The sequence below is a fragment of the Myxocyprinus asiaticus genome, chromosome 24, assembly GCF_019703515.2.
Source record: "Myxocyprinus asiaticus isolate MX2 ecotype Aquarium Trade chromosome 24, UBuf_Myxa_2, whole genome shotgun sequence".
Classification (NCBI taxonomy): domain Eukaryota; kingdom Metazoa; phylum Chordata; class Actinopteri; order Cypriniformes; family Catostomidae; genus Myxocyprinus; species Myxocyprinus asiaticus.
The window spans coordinates 6,613,375-6,632,608 of record NC_059367.1 but is presented as its reverse complement, the minus strand read 5'-3'; the positions used below and the strand labels follow the sequence as shown (position 1 = coordinate 6,632,608).

General features: G+C 35.1%; 2 protein-coding genes across 3 annotated transcripts in view; both read left to right on the top strand.

The window, feature by feature from the left end:
• LOC127415038 (cyclin-dependent kinase 16-like) overlaps window positions 1-1,852 on the top strand; it is a 45,128-nt gene extending 43,276 nt beyond the window's left edge. For both annotated transcript variants that reach the window (XM_051653517.1, XM_051653516.1), the window contains one exon: window positions 1,057-1,852. In XM_051653517.1, the coding sequence (XP_051509477.1) occupies window positions 1,057-1,094 (38 nt within the window). In that variant the 3' untranslated portion in view covers window positions 1,095-1,852. The remainder of the gene's footprint in view (window positions 1-1,056) is intronic.
• A 13,213-nt stretch (window positions 1,853-15,065) lies between these two features.
• On the top strand, window positions 15,066-17,365 carry LOC127415060 (pre-rRNA-processing protein TSR2 homolog). The gene is made up of 5 exons (XM_051653549.1): window positions 15,066-15,178; window positions 16,007-16,097; window positions 16,183-16,274; window positions 16,406-16,561; window positions 16,892-17,365. The coding sequence occupies exons 1-5, from the start codon at window positions 15,098-15,100 to the stop codon at window positions 17,021-17,023; spliced, it is 552 nt and encodes a 183-aa protein (XP_051509509.1). The 5' UTR covers window positions 15,066-15,097; the 3' UTR covers window positions 17,024-17,365.
• The last annotated feature ends 1,869 nt before the right edge of the window (window positions 17,366-19,234 follow it).

The window sequence follows — 19,234 nt, the reverse complement described above, 5'->3', positions numbered from 1 at the left end:
CCCTCTAAACTATGTGTCCGATCCAGGTTAGGTGAAGCTAAAACTAGCCTAATTATACAGGGTTTCCTTAAAGGGATAGTTAATCCAAAAATGAAAATTCGATAATCATTTACTTGCCCTCATGCCATCCCAGATGTTTATGACTTTCTTTTTCTGCAAAACACAAATGAAGATTTTTAGAAGAATATCGCAGCTCTGTAGGTCTATACAATGCAAGTGAACAGTTACCAGACCTTTCAAGCTCCAAATATCACATGAAGGCAGCATTAAAGTAATCCATATGACTTCAGTGGTTAAATCCATTTCTTCAGAAGACATATAATAGGTGTGACTTTCAGAAAGTGAAAGTGGAGATTTATAGTAAAAAAGTACTTAAAGTTTTTCACCCAAAGTGATTGCAAAGCTTCAGAAGGCATTGATTTAACCTCTGGAGTCTTGTGGATTACTTTTATGCTGCCTTTATGTGATTTTTGGAACTTGAATGTTCTGGTCTCCATTTACTTGCATTGTATGAACCTACAGAGCTGAGATATTCTTCTAAAAATCTTTCGTTTGTGTTCAACAGAAGAGAGAAAGTCATACGCATCTGGGATGGCTTGAGGGCGAGTAAATGATAAAAGAATTTTCATTTTTGGCTGAACTATCCCTTTAAGACCGATTAGTCGACTAGTTGTTCAGACAACCCTCCAACATTTTTATTTATTTATTTTTTGAAAACATGTAGTTTGTGCATTCCAGGTTTTGAAAGTTTGGAAATATTTGGGTCAGTTTGAAATCAAGTGGGAATACAGTGAATTGGCCAGCAGATGTCCAGGTCAGAGTTTGTTTCAGAAAAAGTAAAGAATTTCTCAACTTTTGTTTGCATGACGTAGCGCCACTTTTGCAAACCCTGGCGTTTTTTTTTTTTTTTTTTCCATGTCCTTTTGCCGCGCCATCCACAATCAGCAGATTTTAAGTGTTCTCTGACTTAGGGTGGTAAACTCTAGTGTGTAAGCACCATTATCCACTGTACACTGCCGTACACTTAAGTAAATTACTTTTTTTCTTTTTCCTTAGACAACAGCATATCTCAACGACAGAGCCTGCTCTTCTGAGGGTGTGTTGGGTATCTCGGCTCGGGATGGGACGGGGAGATGGAAGATATACGTCAGGACGCGTTGAGACATTTCCTGTTGTAAAGATGAAGGGATGTCTGTTTTTTATTTCTGTGAATGAGTCATTGCTAGTCCTGTGGCATTATGTGTTTAGAAGGGGTCACTGTAGCTGTTTACATGGAGATGCAGAGGACAATTTCATCATGTTTGTTTGATTTGTGTACTTATTTTCTGTTAAAATTATGATGCATTCTCATTTCCCTTGTTCTTCCTGTTCATAGTACCTTCTCAACAATTGTTGTCAATCAAACCATTGCAATCAACGCTAAATGTCAATGGATATCAGATGACCTGCTTGGGTTTCAAGTGCACTGGCTCTGCATCCTTTGACTTAAACAAATCAATGTTTTTTGCAATACTTATCAATTGTAATCTATGTAGAAGGCCATTTAATGAAGGAACATGCCACTTAGAGCATGAATGCTGTTAATATCAGTCAACAACAAGCCAAGTCAATGAAGGTGATCACTCCAGTCTTCCAGAATAATAGTCCCCTTCATTACTGAAAGCAGCCCTCCCATCCAAAGACTAACATTTAGAACTATGCCAACACAGTGGTTCTGTAATTATCAACAATAATCTGTGTTATTTGTATTCATCAGAACATTGAAGTCAAGCTGTATGTCAGACTTGCTTTAACGGTCCATGTTCCTAATGTTTTCAATTATGTTTTTGTTTGAAAAATCATTTCACCCTCAGTTGTTGTTTACATGATTTTTATTTTTTTTTGCCATGCAATACATTTTTCTAATCTAGAAAATGGTTTCACCAAAGACCCCATGGCTCCTCTCTCTTGAGCTTCCAATTTTCATTATGTTCAAGTTGAACCCTCTAATAACCCACTGAAGAATCGGCTACACTGTGTCAAGGACAAACGCTGGCAAGGATTTTCTGTGTAAAGCATGAAAGCCTCCAATATTTTTTTTTTTCCTGCGGGTACCAATTCATGCTATGCTTATAATTCCTCCATTACTGCAGCACTGGAGCCAAATTCAATGGCGGATCTGTAAGTGAACTCATACTGGCATGCCTGGGTGTGTTTGGAGAACAAGTTGACTGTCACTCTTCGGAACAGCTGAGTGCGGGCGGATAATGTTTCGCATTTCACCCCGGTTGTTCATACTCCGCAGGTTTTGGAGCACATTGGTGTCGCGTAACACCACAAATCCATCCCCGGTACAAACCAAGGCCTTTGTGCACAATTCCTGTCGTCAACAGTCACACAAATGATTATTGGGTGAATCTCTCAAAAACCTGTAAAGAACAGGTCTGGGTTCTATTTCAGCCCCAAATCAAAAAGATATAAGAAATTATATTTTGCTTAGAAAATTATGCCTATTTATAGGACCATTTAGGACATTATTTTCAATACAGCTTGGTATATTATTAAAATACAATGTTTTATTTTGTGTACTGCGTTTTAAAGTATATAAACATATGGTAGTTGTTCTCCCTTCATTCTGTGCTGATGTAAGTTTAAAACATTTAATACGGTATTAAATCCAGTAGAAATGTTGCATTACATTAAGAATTGAAAGTAACTGAAAATAATTGAGAACGTGTGTGTGTGTGTGTGTGTGTGTGTGTGTGTGTGTGTGTGTGTGTGTGTGTGTGTGTGTGTGTGTGTGTGTGTGTGTGTGTGTGTGTGTGTGTGTGTGTGTGTGTGTGTGTGTATATATATATAAAAAACACACACTACCGGTCAAACATTTTGAAACACTTGACTGAAATGTTTCTCATGATCTTAAAAATCTTTTGATCTGAAGGTGTATGCTTAAATGTTTGAAATTAATTTTGTAGACAAAAATATAATTGTGCCACAATATTAATTTATTTCATTATAATACTCAAATTTTATAAAAAAGAAAAAGTTTTTGAAATTGATGACTTGGACCAAATAATAAAGAAAAGCAGCCACTAAGTGCCCAACATAGATGGGAACTCCTTCAATACTGTTTAAAAAGCATCCCAGGGTGATACCTCAAGAGAACATGTCTGCAAATTCTAGGCAAAGGGTGACTACTTTGAAGATGCTAAAATAAACTAGCATCTTACTAGCAAAATGCTAAAATTTTGTTTAGTCACAACATAATTCCCATATTTCCGTTTATGTTATTCCATAGTTTTGATGACTTTACTATTATTCTAAAATGTGAAAAAAAAAAAAAAAAAATTATAATAAAGAATGAGTAAGTTTCAAAACTTTTGACCGGTAGTGTGTGTGTGTGTGTGTGTGTGTGTGTGTGTGTGTGTGTGTGTGTGTGTGTGTGTGTGTGTGTGTTGCTTTAAGAAAATTAGGCCAATTTTTCAGATTTTTGCCTTTATTGCTTTGACATTTGTTTTCATGGCTATTAAGCACATTTTCCTCTCAAATTCAAATTACTGTAATTAAAAAAATTTATTGTGATTAAAAAAAAACATTCAACTTTATAGTTGTATTTTAATATGTATTGTATTTAAAATATGTTATATATTCAATATTTAATATAAATTAAAATATTAAAATAAATATGTTTACGGTAGACCCATTACTGTATTGTAGTAATGAGAATTACAGTTGAGAAGGAGAACTACAAAATGCTCAAAAGCCCATGAGAATGAGAATTTAAGAGGGTAATGTGCTTAATTGTCATGAAAATAATGCCGTAATGAAAAAAATCTTAATGGTCCTTAATATAGTTGTCATTTTCTTTACGCAAAATTTAAATTCTTTTTTTATGAAAAATTACCTGTTTTTGTTAAATTCACCCTATTAGAATCGAACACCAAGGCCATTACGAGCTGTTCTCAATTTCCATCAGTTTCACTGAATGGATTTTTTTAGTAAATTAATTTGTTATTTGAAGCAATCCCAAAAACGTTGGTCTTCTGGTGATGGATTGTGACTATCCTTCCTTTCTGCTGAAGAATACCTGTGTGCATATTGTGTGCAGATATGTGTGTGTATGAGAGAGATGCTCTCGTTAAGGGATATGCAGACTTGCATGGCAGTGTTGTATAGTTTAAGACTGTGGTACATTGTAAATAGCCTTAGAATGTTTTCTTTTTTTTTTTCTTTTTTTTTTTGCAAATCAGAAGAGTGCAATGATCCTTACAATGTATAATTTTTAAAAGAATATCATTTTTGTTATACTTACCATTGATGACATTTTTGTTGTGTTCTCATTTTTTTAAAGAGATGTAGTAACCAAAAGATGTTGTTACTACCATAGGAGACTTATGTGGTGTAGATATTTGGTTTTGATGTTTGTTAGTTCATAAGAATGAATTTGGCTCATCTAATTTAAAGCTGTCATCTGAAATGTGGATAGATTACGGCAAAAGGGCTTCAACAGCTGTATGTGGTTGTGTGGTAGACACCTGTTTATTACTGCGCAATAATTGCATATATACGCAATAACTTTTTTTTTTTTTTTTTTACATAATCCTTTCCCGGTTTCAAATAGCTATGATATTGATTTCTGCAAACAGTGCACACAGTTATATATATATATATATATATATATATATATATATATATATATATATATATATATATAAAACAAATAGCACCAGAAATTGTCGTGCATTGTATTGTGGGTGAAAGGCTTTTATAAATGGAGGCATTCTGAGCCAATATATACGTACTTCATACATATTTCAGTATGGGTGAACGGTTTTGATGTTTATTTTGTTGGATTCAATTGTTTGGAATGGGCATTTAATTGCTAAAAGAAACTTGATTACTTATCAGTACAGTATTATTATCTTTTCATATTTTATTTTGCAATTGTACACTACAAGAGCCCAAGGTTTCTGGATTTTCAGCAGTTTAACTGGTGTTTTCTGGTTGGCATTTGTCCATATGTAAAGGCAAGAGAAAGATGCAGTCAGCTGTTATATTGTACCTCTATGTGAAAAGCAGTATAGGGAAACACATTAAGCAATACTCACTGTAAATGCACATTTCACTTTTCGCAGATCTTTAATGCAGGAAATCCTCTCAGATAGCCATAGTATATTTTCTGATTGACAATGAGTTGAAATAATTATGCATATATGAATGCTCACTCTTTCTGTTCGAGTTAAGGGTTGTTAACCCAAATAACAATTGTATATGCTTTGATGCAATGCTGGAAATCTAATTTCCTGTCTTTTTATATCTATCTATATACACTATATTGCCAAAAGTATTCGCTCACCCATCCAAATAATTGAATTCAGGTGTTCCAATCACTTCCATGGCCACGGGTGTATAAAATGAAGCACCTAGGCATGCAGACTGCTTCTACAAACATTTGTGAAAGAATGGGCCGCTCTCAGGAGCTCAGTGAATTCCAGCGTGGTACTGTGATAGGATGCCACCTGTGCAACAAGTCCAGTCGTGAAATTTCCTCGCTACTAAATATTCCACAGTCAACTGTCAGTGGTATTATAACAAAGTGGAAGCGATTGGGAATGACAGCAACTCAGCCACGAAGTGGTAGGCCACGTAAAATGACAGAGCGGGGTCAGCGGATGCTGAGGCGCATAGTGCGCAGAGGTCGCCAACTTTCTGCAGAGTCAATCGCTACAGACCTCCAAAGTTCATGTGGCCTTCAGATTAGCTCAAGAACAGTGTGTAGAGAGCTTCATGGAATGGGTTTCCATGGCCGAGCAGCTGCATCCAAGCCATACATCACCAAGTGCAATGCAAAGCGTCGGATGCAGTGGTGTAAAGCACGCCGCCACTGGACTCTAGAGCAGTGGAGACGCGTTCTCTGGAGTGACGGATCACGCTTCTCCATCTGGCAATCTGATGGACGAGTCTGGGTTTGGCGGTTGCCAGGAGAACGGTACTTGTCTGACTGCATTGTGCCAACTGTGAAGTTTGGTGGAGGGGGGATTATGGTGTGGGGTTGTTTTTCAGGAGCTGGGCTTGGCCCCTTAGTTCCAGTGAAAGGAACTCTGAATGCTTCAGCATACCAAGAGATTTTGGACAATTCCATGCTCCCAACTTTGTGGGAACAGTTTGGGGATGGCCCCTTCCTGTTCCAACATGACTGCGCACCAGTGCACAAAGCAAGGTCCATAAAGACATGGATGAGCGAGTTTTGTGTGGAAGAACTTGACTGGCCTGCACAGAGTCCTGACCTCAACCCGATAGAGCACCTTTGGGATGAATAAGAGCGAAGACTGCAAGCCAGGCCTTCTCGTCCAACATCAGTGTCTGACCTCACAAATGCGCTTCTGGAAGAATGGTCAAAAATTCCCATAAACACACCTAAACCTTGTGGAAAGCCTTCCCAGAAGAGTTGAAGCTGTTATAGCTGCAAAGGGTGGGCCGACGTCATATTAAACCCTATGGATTAAGAATGGGATGTCACTTAAGTTCATATGCGTCTATAGGCAGATGAGCGAATACTTTTGGCAATATAGTGTATGTATCTATATCTATATATACACCGATCAGCCACAATATTAAAATCACCAGCCTTATATTGTGTAGGTCCCCCTCGTTCCGCCAAAACAGCGCCAACCCGCATCTTAGAATAGCATTCTGAGATACTATTCACCACAATTGTACAGAGCGGTTATCTGAGTTACCGTAGACTTTACCAGTTCAAACCAGTCTGGCCATTCTCTGTTGACCTCTCTCATCAACAAGGCATTTCCACAGAACTGCCGCTCACTGGATGTTTTTTGTTTTTGGCATCATTCGGAGTAAATTCTAGAGACTGTTGTGTGTGAAAATCCCAGGAGATCAGCAGTTACAGAAATACTCAAACCAGCCCATCTGGCACCAACAATCATCCATGCGATTATCTAATCAGCCAATTGTGTGGCAGCAGTGCTGTGCATAAAATCATGCAGATACGGGTCAGGAGCTTCAGTTAATGTTCACATCAACCATTAGAATGGGGAAAAAATTTGATGATTGTGATATAGACTGTGGCATGATTGTTGGTGCCAGACGGGCTGGTTTGAGTATTTCTGTAACTGCTGATCTCCTGGGATTTTCACACACAACAATCTCTAGAATTTACTCTGAATGGTGCCAAAAACAAAAAACAGCCAGTGAGCGGCAGTTCTGTGGAAATGCCTTGTTGATGAGAGAGGTCAACAGAGAATGGTCAGACTGGTTTGAACTGGTAAAGTCTACGGTAACTCAGATAACCACTCTGTACAACTGAGGTGAGAAGAATAGCATCTCAGAGTGCTATTTTGAGATGCAGATTGGCACTGTTTTGGCGGCACGAGGGGAACCTACACAATATTAAGCAGGTGGTTTCAATGTTGTGGCTGATCGGTGTGTGTGTGTGTGTGTGTGTGTATATATATATATATATATATATATATATATATATATATATATATATATATAAAATAAAAAAATATGTATGTATATACACTACCGGTCAAAAGTTTTGAAACACTTACTCATTCTTTATTATCATTTTTTATTCTTTTTTTTTTTTTTTTTCACATTTTAGAATAATAGTCATCAAAACTATGGAATAACATAAATGGAAATATGGGAATTATGTTGTGACAACAAAATCTTAGCATTTTGCTAGTAAGATGCTAGTTTATTTTAGCATCTTCAAAGTAGTCACCTTTTGCCTAGAATTTGCAGACATGTACTCTTGACATTTTCTCAACCAACTTCTTGAGGTATCACCCTGGGATGCTTTTAAACAGTATTGAAGGAGTTCTCATCTATGTTGGGCACTTTGTGGCTGCTTTTCTTTATTATTTGGTCCAAGTCATCAATTTCAAAAACTTTTTTTTTAATTATTATTAAATTTGAGTTTTATAATGAAATAAATTAATATGGTGGCACAATTATATTTTTGTCTACAAAACTAATTTCAAACATTTAAGCATACACCTTCAGATCAAAAGATTTTTAAGCTCATGAGAAACATTTCAGTCAAGTGTTTCAAAACTTTTGACCGGTAGTGTGTATATATACATGTATGTATATATATATAGTATATACTGTATGTGTGTGTGTGTGTGTTTGTGTGTATATATATATATATATATATATATATAATTTTTCAGTAATAGTCCTTTACCAAAGGATATGTGGTTCAGGAATATGTGGGTTTTAGTATACTGAAATGAAAAATCTCTGTGTCAGTAATTACAAAGTACTAGACCAGTGGTTCTCAAACTAGGGGTGCCCAGTTTACTTATTTTATTTTAAATACCATCACTGTCAAATTATTATCTCTCTTCAAAGAAGCACAAAAAATGTATATCATTAGAAAGCTGAGACCTTCCTTTTTACTTTGGTGCATAATACTCAAAATGTGATTCTGGGTCAATGCAACTCAAAATGATGGAGCAGGTAACATAATATTTATAATTATTTATTTATTACAGTTTTTATCGTGAAAAAGTGACTATAATTATTTAGGCAACATAAAAAATTCATTTGGAATCAATAATTAATATTTACAAAATCATTATAAGGATCCAGATAAAAGTAACACATTTTGTTTGTTTGGATGCATTGGAGTCTGTCAGCACGTGGACAGTTAGAGCTTGCTATATAATCTTGAGCAGCAGCTTTCCTCTTCAACATGGATGTATTTGTCACTCGTGAAAAGAGGAGTGTTGGTAGCGTTGACCCATCTACATCTTCAAATAAGCCAGTTCATGTAGTGCCTCTCTGGGGGGCCTGACTTAAGTTTGAGAACACCTAGACTAGACAATGCAGAAATATGGCTGACTGTTAATTCCTGATGCATGAATGATTGCTGAACTGATTACCAACAAACTTGCTCTTTCTCTGTCAATTATAAACCAAAAAGTCGATTCAATATTGGCACCAACAAGCTGTAAAATATTCAGGTGGAGAACAAATGTGAATTATATTTTCAGACGGTGTTCATTCTCCCAATCTTGAGTTTTGTTTTTATTTTGTTAATCTCCTAGTTTAAGAACAACAATAACCTATATTCAAATGTAATAGGTAATATTCATACATTCAGTTTACATGTACATTGCATAATTAAAACCATTCACAATTTATACATTGAATCTACAAATCCACACATATTCAGATCTGTCACCATCACCAGAAAAAATATTTATATTGATGGATGGAGGACCAAAGCTACCATAATTAAAAATAAATTAGAAAATATATTTGCAAAGAATTGTAAAAAATTTAAGATGTAACTCCAAAAGAAATAATGAATGGAGAGAAGAAAAAACCTTGGGAAAAACCAGACTCAGCTGGGGGAGCAATTCCCCCTCTGGCTATACAGCATGAATACAATGCCAGTATTAGTTATCTATGTGTAACACAAGTCATGTATTAATTAAGTAAACTGTTTACATGTTGGTGGGCAATGCTTAAAACTAAAGGATATTGACTAAACTATAGGATTACTTACAAATAAGTACATGCATCAATAAATGCAGAGATAAATACATATACAATAATATATAAATAAGGAAATAAAAGTATAAATACTAATTTATATATTTGAACATTTGATTACATTTCAAATGTATTTGCTTTTTTAATTTTTTTAATTTATTTGCAAATGTATTTATAATGTATTTATGTATTTAATTTGGCAGCTTTGGTCCTCTATGGAAACCTGCAAAAATAATAAATAAGTAAATACACAAATAAATTCACATATTCATGCATAAATAACTACATGCGCAAGCAGATATACAATTAAATAAATGCACCTGTTAACGCAAAAGTAATACAATATAAAAACATAAATAAATGGTTGGGGAAATGCAAAATTTAAAGTTGATTTTTAATTCTTTGTATCTTAAATCATTAATTTATTTCAGTATGTAGTTCCGTATTTATTTTTCCTTCAGGCAGCATACTAATGAGAGGATGCCAACAGCCCTTCAGGCATCACAGTCAAACTATGGAGTGACTACCAGAGAGATACTCAAGTGCAACGGTTTGGCGGACCATGGCGTAGAGAAGGTCTACAGCTCCATGAGACAGCAAATCATTTGGAGAATCGTAAGAGCGAGACCCTTTGCTCAAATTTTTTTAATTAATTGATCATGAAAATTGGGTAAGGGCAGTATTAATTAATGTCACAGTCAAGCGCAGCACTTTTAAAATGATCAGCCAATGGTGTCATATATTCTGCATACTGATGTTTGATTGACATCCTCTCATTATCATGATGTGCAAAGGAAACATTTATACTGAATTATGTACAGAAATACATGAATGATTAAAGAAATATAGAATTAAAAGTCAACTTTCAGTGTTGTATTTTCTTTAACAGTTTTGCATTTACCCAACATTTATTTGTTTTATATTGTATTATTTTTGCATTGATGGTTGCATTTATTTATTTATGTATTTATTTGATTATTTGTATATCTCCACACCAGTGTTGGGTAACGTTACTTTTAAAAGTAACTCGTTAGAATAGTGTATTACTCCTTAAAAAAGTAACTTAAGTAACTTAAGCGTTACTTTACTTTTGCGTTACTTGTTTTCTCACAGCCACTTTGTCTTCTGCTATGCTATGCATTCCATACAAATAAGCCATGCATTGCATACAAGAGACATTACATGTCATGCTAGCTACTGTACAACACTCTTGTCAAAACAACATAGTAAACAAACAGATACAGTATTTAGAAGGTAGGTCTTCACATCATATTTATAATAAAGAACATGAATATGCATTTTTGTTTTTCCATCGACATGGCAGCCAATATGAATAATGAAGAATAACCACTGTCTTACCTAAAGCAGCAAAATCCAGCTCTTGAACCTTCATCGTATGTCATCATATGCGGTGCCCATTGACAATGCCAGAGTCAACTTGAGATGTTTTTCAAAAAGTCAGGATAAAATTCAGTGGGGAATGCCAACCTAACATGTTCAAGGAATAAGTCTGATGAACAAATGAATATTTTTCACTTAAGTCATCTCAGTGCACGCTTGTTTTGAGTTGATCCACGGTGCATACTACAGACATCCTACTGCAAACGTGCATGTTGATACAACTTGATTGGGATCATTTTTAATGATACCAAAATGTCTTACAAACAGTCTATTTCATGAATCAAACTACTTGTTTATTATAAAACAAAAATGTAGAATTTTTTTAGGAACTAAGACATTTTCTCTGCGTACACAATCGATGTAGAACATTGCCTGGAGCCACTGATCCAGAGTCAGCTTTTCTCATCCCATTCTCCCAGCTACAGGGAGCTCTAACATGGAGCAGTTCGGCTGCATAAGTCAGTGAATTGAGCAAGTATTTCACCCCGTGTATCATGTCGTGGTCAGTGGAAGACTAGTCTTATAATCCCTCTGCCTAAACACATTTACTGATTTTTTAATGCAGTGTATTAACACATGAATCAACCGCATTTCACTCAACCGAATGTTGACCTCATATTACACTAAAACACGAAATGCACATGCGTGTTAGCTAGTTGATTGACAGGCGATGTCTGTATCTAAAAAGTGATTGGCTCTTTTACCTGCAGGGTGGGACTTCCTTTCTACATCCATTGACTGTTGGGTGCTAGAGCTTCTTGGTTGGGCGTTCCAATTTCTCCCATTCATTTAAATAGAAGTGACTCGTCTCTATCTGCTAAATAGACTCTGGCCTCATGCTCTATAGAATGACAATGCCCATCATGCACTACGTCTCCTCCCTGAAGTTTGCACACTTTTACTCCTGATTTATCGCAATACAGGGACAGTAGAGGTGTACAAAAGCAACACGTTACTTTATTTAAAAAGTAACTCAGATATTATGGTCTAAAATAAAAAATATTGCGTTACTTTACTCGTTATTCAAAAAATAATCTGATTATGTAACGAGTGTCACTTTTATCGCGTTACCCCCAACACTCCTCACACATTTAATTATTTACATATTTTTTATGTACATATATGTAGATTTATTTATTTATTATTTTTGCAGGTTTGTCCTCCATAAAAAACGAGCCGGAAAAACCTGACAAGCAAAATCTTCCGAAAAAAATCACAAAGTTTGATTCATTCATATCTTTTTTCTAAAGATGGCCAATGTTACGCATTCAAGCACTTGTTAGTGTGTAGGCAACCTCTGCAAGGTTTATGTGCAAATCGAAGAGGAATAAAAATGATTTTAGAGAGATTTATGCCTTGCAAATTCACTACAAAAATATTACAGTTTTGATAACATTTTGTAAGCAATTTGAAACATGTTTTTCAAACAACCAATGGCACCAAATTGACACTGATTCATGACCCATCAATTATAACACCAATTCAGTCTTAACATATAAAATAATTTACGTTTTAGAGAGTGTTTATATTTTCAACAGTGTTATTCTGAAGGAAATAATGAGTTTATGATTACATCACAGCTCACAGTAACCAGAACAGTTGGAGAAAATGACAAAGAAGAACTCATAGGTTTTATTTCATAAAATTATTTAAATACCACGATGTCCCTTCATTACATTAACATGTGAGCTTTTTAACAGCTATATATTAAATGAGGATTTCAAACTTGTTGATCTGTGTTTATTAGTAGAAATCAATGCGGTTCTATATAATTTAATTGATTTCTAAAATAGTAAATATGTGCCTCAATGTGTATTAAAAAGCAGCTTGGTTTGTTGACTACTTTTTTAGCTTTTGCTATTGGTTGATGCCAAAGTTATCGGAAGCCTTGCATGGGTTAGTGTTTAATTTTTCCAAGGAGTGTTATAATGCTGACACCCTGCTTTGTGTTTCTTATACTGAGCCAGTTTTACTGCAGAGTAAAACCACATAATTAAAACCCAGTATTCTAAGACACATCTTCAAAAATGCTTATTAATACTGTTCATTTATTGTATCAAAGATATACTGTATGATAATTCAATAAAGGTATGTACATTTCTGAATAATAATATGTACCAAGCCCTATCATTTTTTGTCATCATTGGGTAATAAGCAATCTTAAATAAAAAACTATATATATAAAACTAGATTTATTAGAATTTGCATGAAAGTACTTTACAATGCTATTTGTTAACATTAGTAAATGAACTAACAATGAATACTTTATAAAGCCTTTATTAATCTTGGTTAATGTTAATGTAATCAGTTTACATTTGTTCATTGTTTGTTCATGTTAGCTCATAATGCATTAACTAATGTTAACATTTATTTGTAATATTAAAAGGTGTATAAGTAAATGTTCAAATTAAAATTATTAAATTAAATTAAAAATTAAATTATTGTTCATTGTTTGTACATGTTAACTAATGTAGTTAACTCATGTTAATGTATACAACCTTATTGTAATGTGTTACCCTAACAGCATTTTTTATATTTCTGATTGTTTTTTTTGTATGATTGAATATCATTTAAAAAAAAAAAATTGTAGAAGATAAAAAAGAATAAATTCAAGCTATAACGTTATTTTTTGCATGAAAGTTTTATGCATTAAGACCTTTATGCATGTTTCATGAGGGGTAAACGTAAACATTTATGTAAAATGACAGTATTAGTTATGCTAGTTCTGTACACCTTTTTCCTGATCGCAGGAGTGTTCCAGGATTCATAACGTAAGTCTGTTTTGGTTTTACAGTCTCCAGTGTTTTGACTCGCATCGGAAGGGTTAGGTTTTTAAAAAAATACAGAAACCGTTTGATTTTCACGACCTACGGTTCTGTTTACGGTTCTCACACGTGCAGTTTTCTGTGTTTCTGTGGACCAAACACTGTACTAAAATACTTTGACAGTGTTTCCTGCAGTGCATTTAAGCAGTGGCGCTACTGCCTATACTGAAACTACAGCATGAAACACGCCTTGCGCCCGGTGTATTCTGATTCCCAAACAAATGACTTATGAGCTGGCTCTTTTGAATCTGTAGCATGAAAAACCCACAGCGCTTCCAGTGTAGTCCAATTCACGAATGAATTACTCTAATGAGCCAGTTCTTTTGAATGTACACTACCGGTCAAACGTTTTGAAACACTTACTCATTCCTTATTATAATTTTTTTTCACATTTATAATAAAGTCATCAAAACTATGGAATAACATAAATGGAACTATGGGAATTATGTTGTGACTAAACAAAACCCAAAATAAATCAAAACTGTGTTATATTTTATCATCTTCAAAGTAGTCACCCTTTGCCTAGAATTTGCAGAAATGTACTCTTGACATTTTCTCAACCAACTTCTTGAGGTATCACACTGGGATGCTTTTAAACAGTATTGAAGGAGTTCCCATCTATGTTGGGCACTTATTGGATGCTTTTCTTTATTATTTGGTCCAAGTCATCAATTTAAAAAATGTTTGTTTTTGTTTTTTTTTCAATTATTACATTTTAGATTGATAAAGAAATAAATTAATATGGTGGCACAATTATATTTTTGTCTACAAAACTAATTTCAAACATTTAAGCATACGCCTTCAGATCAAAAGATTTTTAAGATCATGAGAAACATTTCAGTCAAGTGTTTCAAAACTTTTGACCGGTAGTGTACAGTGCGAAACATCGGGCACTTCCAGTGTACTCTGATTTTTGAAAAAATGACTCTTATGAGCTGGTTCTTTTTAGTGAATCAAAAACATGTATACATCAGTCAGAGCGGTTACTGAATTGCACAAGTTGCCCTTTTGAAGTTTGAAGCTGCCGCGTTTAAAAAAAAGTATGTGATTCACTACAGCTTCAAAATTCACGTTTGAGATATGACTGTGTGTAATTTATGTTGTAGAACAAAACGTCCACATATTGTCAAGTAATGTTTACCACAGACCTTGTTTTACACATAAGTTCAAAACCCCATTACAAAAACCCATAGAAAAATCCTGGGTTTCCGGGTTTGTGTACTACAACCTGAACAGCTCTATTAGAATAATCAGAAACTGTGGATATGAGCGATTTCTGTGATTGATTCTTGTTGTCTGGAGCATCTTCAACTTTGGCTTAGAATTCTGCGATCGACACTTCTGGTCTGGTCATTGTCAACATGGCGCCGCTCACATCTTCCACACGTGAGTTGTTCGTTGAGGCAGTTGGGGCTGTTTTGGAAACGTGGCCGGTGTTGCAGGTGAATAAATTCTTTATCATGTATTTCGGACACTTCTCTTATAATATATATTTGAATTTATTAAACAAACTTTAATTTGATGCGATTTCGTGTATTGGAAAACAGACTGCTATCAAGCTAGTAAGTTGGCTCTGCAATGTGTAAACAAATAGGTCATATATACAGAATAAACATAAAGATTTATGTAACACTCTAAGTTACATTTGCTTCTCATCGGCATGATGTTTTGCCCCGTTGCACAGTCAGGCATTTGAATTATGTTCCGATCTAATCGATCTGTCACGTGCAGTGTTGGGTGTAATGCATTACTAAGTAATAAATTACTGTAAATTACTTTTTCGTAAAAAGTAAGGGATTACTCTTAATTTTCAGTAATTTAATTATAGTTACTTCTGACGTAATTGTGTTAAATACTGTATAGACTGTAGAACAATTCTATATAAACAATAGTGAATTTAAAATCATAATTTAACGTCTAATGTTAAAATGTATGTTTTCTAATTTAACGCTGCCCCCTTAAATTCTTTGGCCAGTTCATGAATAATTTATTTGATTTTATATGATTTATTGGAAAGAATTAAAAGAACAGTTTCATATCTATCCTTGTATTTTCCATCTGGTCGAGGTTGATAAGGGTTTTAGAAAATAAATAGTAATAAGTAATGCACTTAATTTTCAGACAGAGTAATTAGTTCAGTAATCTAATTACTCTGTAGAAGATGAAATTAGTAGTTAGTAATTAGTAACTTACACAACACTGGTCCCGTGAGAGCAATTAAAAGATCTCTTGATTTATCTGACCTCATCTCTCTTTTCTTAATCTCTCAGATCGCAGTCGATAATGGTTTTGGAGGTGCACATAGTCAGCAGAAAGCGAACTGGATGGTGGACGTGCTGCAGCAGTATTTCAACGACAACGGTTCGAGCTGTCAGACGATTGTTTCCCTTTTTGCTTCGTTAAAGGTTGTTTTGCTTTCTTCATGTCTCTTCTTTCCTTCTTACAGTTGACCTACAGCAGAATGAAGTGGAGGACTTCATCTCAGACTTGATGAATAATGAATTTGACACAATGGTGGAGGATGGGAGCCTGCCTCAAGTTTGTTTTTATGCTCATATCAAAGATTATTTGATCCAAACTCACTACATTTAACGTCTTTCTATTGATAATTCTCAGTATTATCTTATGCTTTTTAAAACTTTGTGTTTTTCATCTGTACTCTTGCTCAGGTGGCACAGAAGGTGTGTGTGATGTACCAGCAGTGTCAGCAGGGTAAACTGACAGAGGTCAGAGATCAAGTCAGTGAGCTGGCACTGAAAAAGATAGCTGGAAGGGCAAAGGTCACACCTGCAGATGATGATGATGAGAAGAGAGAAGTTGAAGAGGTATATATAATTTAAAAAAAAAATTATGATTATTTCTAGTTTCATAGTTTCTCTTTGACAGTTGAGATAAGAACGTTTTGGTGAGACAAACTCTTGTAAAGGGGTACAACATTGTACCATTTTGTTTCCAATATCCACTTAAAAGGCTGGTCAAGGTTTGTTTGCTGAAACCAATTTTTTTGGGGTAAAACAACTCATTTCCACTCTCTGGCGCTCAAAAATTAAATACTGTTTTTGCTACTGTAACTTATAGACATGTAAATGACCTCCAATGAAAGGGTCCATTTAATTATCATAGTAAATAATCTCACTGGTTGTTTTTTCTCTCAGGCTATGGAGTGTGATGTAGTTGGAGAGGGACCATCAGTCATCAGTGCAGCAGCAATGGTGAAACCTCCACCTCAGGCCACGAGTAATGAGGAAGAGGATGATGGCTGGACTGTTGTGTGCAGGAAAAAGTGACTGGACTTCAGTAAGGACTGATGGATTTCATAAATTAAAAGATATTCAATGCCTTCTGTCACTCTGGACTGTGACAGACTCTCAAAAACCCACAATGAACTCTTGAACCCCACAATATTTGGGGCCTGACTGTCGCCTGACTGTCATCTGACCAGTTCAAACACTTGGTGTTTGAATGGACAGATTATCTCACCAAACCTAGGCGGTATTGTTTCATACCAACCTAATTTAGAGTTATAAAATGTTGGCTACAGCCAGACATTAGCCAATGAATATTAATTTGCATATGCTTTGTAATTGGTCTGCTTTTATCAGCGATGCTAAATGTATACAAGTAACAGAGTTTGTATTCTGGTTGATTATTGACAGTTTAAGCCTGACAATTTGTAGTTTAATGTCTGCTGTGGTCCTTTGTCACCCCCTTGTGGCCAAAACAGTCATTACAGCGGCAAATGCAGTGCTGGATTTCTACATCTTTTCTCAGAAAACCAATCATAAACTAAGAAATACTTGCCTCATTAAATATTCATGTAATATTTGTTTACAAACATTGCAGCACATGCGTAGTAAGTGGTGGCAGAAAGCCTGCAAACAGCTCTATTAGATTTGACAGATTAGACAGCTAGTGCTAACTAAATATCACTAAAAGATAATATAGAATAGAATTAGCCTTCAGGTTCAAAGCTAGGTAGGTTTGGGTTCACTACTGCTAGTGAGAGCTAGTTGTAGTAATGAAAGTACAACTCAAAGCCATCATAAATACAGAAATATTCTTACTAACTATACTATTATTATAATTAAATTAGTTAATAGCACAACTATAATAAAATGTTTGCTAAAAAGCCACGAGTTGAGTTAGCCACACCCCTTCTTTCCAAAACCCAGCCCTCCAAAGATACCTTTGAGGCCGATATCGAGCAGGAGACAGTCATCCCACGGCTGTCAAACACAACAGTAGCTAAATAGCACCCTCAACTGACAACGGTTATGAAAAACATGGCATAAAAATTACACTAAAGCCTCAATGATCCAATGTAGGTACAGCTGCAGTCCAGAGAACTCCAAATGGGGGCATAATCTCCAAAAGAGGGCGTGGTTATTCCAAAGCGGGCATGTTTACTACAAAAGGGGGTTGCGCCAACTCCAAAAGGGGGCGTCACTTCCACTCATGGTTAAGGTTAGGGAAAGGGTTAGGTAAGGGGCTCTCTATATCTTAATGACGATTTGGAGCTCCCGCCCCTTTTTGAAGCAATGCTTGCAGATACGCTGCAAATACAACATTAGAACGTGCAAAATGATTGACAGGCAGAAAACTTCAGAGACAGCGGCTCGCGGACACATTTTTGTTTGCTGTTTACAGAGTCTAGAGCTGTTACAGAGACCAGTGAGTTATCTCAGGACACTTATTTCATTAATATTTTTCAGGGAGTAGGAAACATTTTTGCATTCCTTTCCATGAAAAAATCATTTACAGCACCTTTAACCAGACAATTTAAAGGTAACAGCAATTTTTTGAGGACTGTTGGGTCAGCTAACTACAGGTTTAGTTTTAGGTCTTTTTGCCACCACTTCCGTCTGTGACGTAGATGCTGACGTCGCCAAAGAATTGGTCTGTGGTATATTTAGAACTGATTATAAGTAGGGCTGAAACAATTCGTTGACCTTATCGACAACGTCAACAATAAAAAGTTGTCGAATAGTCATTTGATCTTATTTAACGCAACATGAGATCATTTGAAATGCTAATGATGATGCAGAAGAGCAGCACTTCAGCTCTAGAATAATTTTTTTTTTATCGGAGAATATTTAATAAAATATTTAAATATTTTCAAATAAATTTACCTGAGAAGCAACATGTAAGATATGTAGACTTCCTTTCAGAGAATGTATCTTGAATAAGTATATTTTGTCTTTATTGCACTGGCAGAAATATAAACGTGAAAAAATACAGTTATATACAAAATACACTAATATTCAAGATACATTCTCTGAAAGTAAGTCTAAATATTGTATATGTTGCTTCTCAAGTAAATGTTTCTTGTCGAGGCACAAGCTGAACAATCGGTTAAGAACTAATGATTAATCGTTGCAACAATTGCCCGAATAGTAGAATAATCGTTAAGATTAGTTGATTAATAATCGTTCTAATAATCGTTAAGATTAGTTGATTATCAAAATAATCGTTAGTTGCTGCCCTAATTTTGAGACAAA

Excerpts from the sequence above, each read along its gene's own strand:
- LOC127415060 (XM_051653549.1), top strand. The coding sequence starts at position 15,098 with ATGGCGCCGCTCACATCTTCCACACGTGAGTTGTTCGTTGAGGCAGTT. Across the intron at positions 16,275-16,405 it reads AGGATGGGAGCCTGCCTCAA|GTGGCACAGAAGGTGTGTGT; the intron begins GTTTGTTTTTAT and ends ACTCTTGCTCAG. Across the intron at positions 16,562-16,891 it reads AGAAGAGAGAAGTTGAAGAG|GCTATGGAGTGTGATGTAGT; the intron begins GTATATATAATT and ends TTTTTCTCTCAG.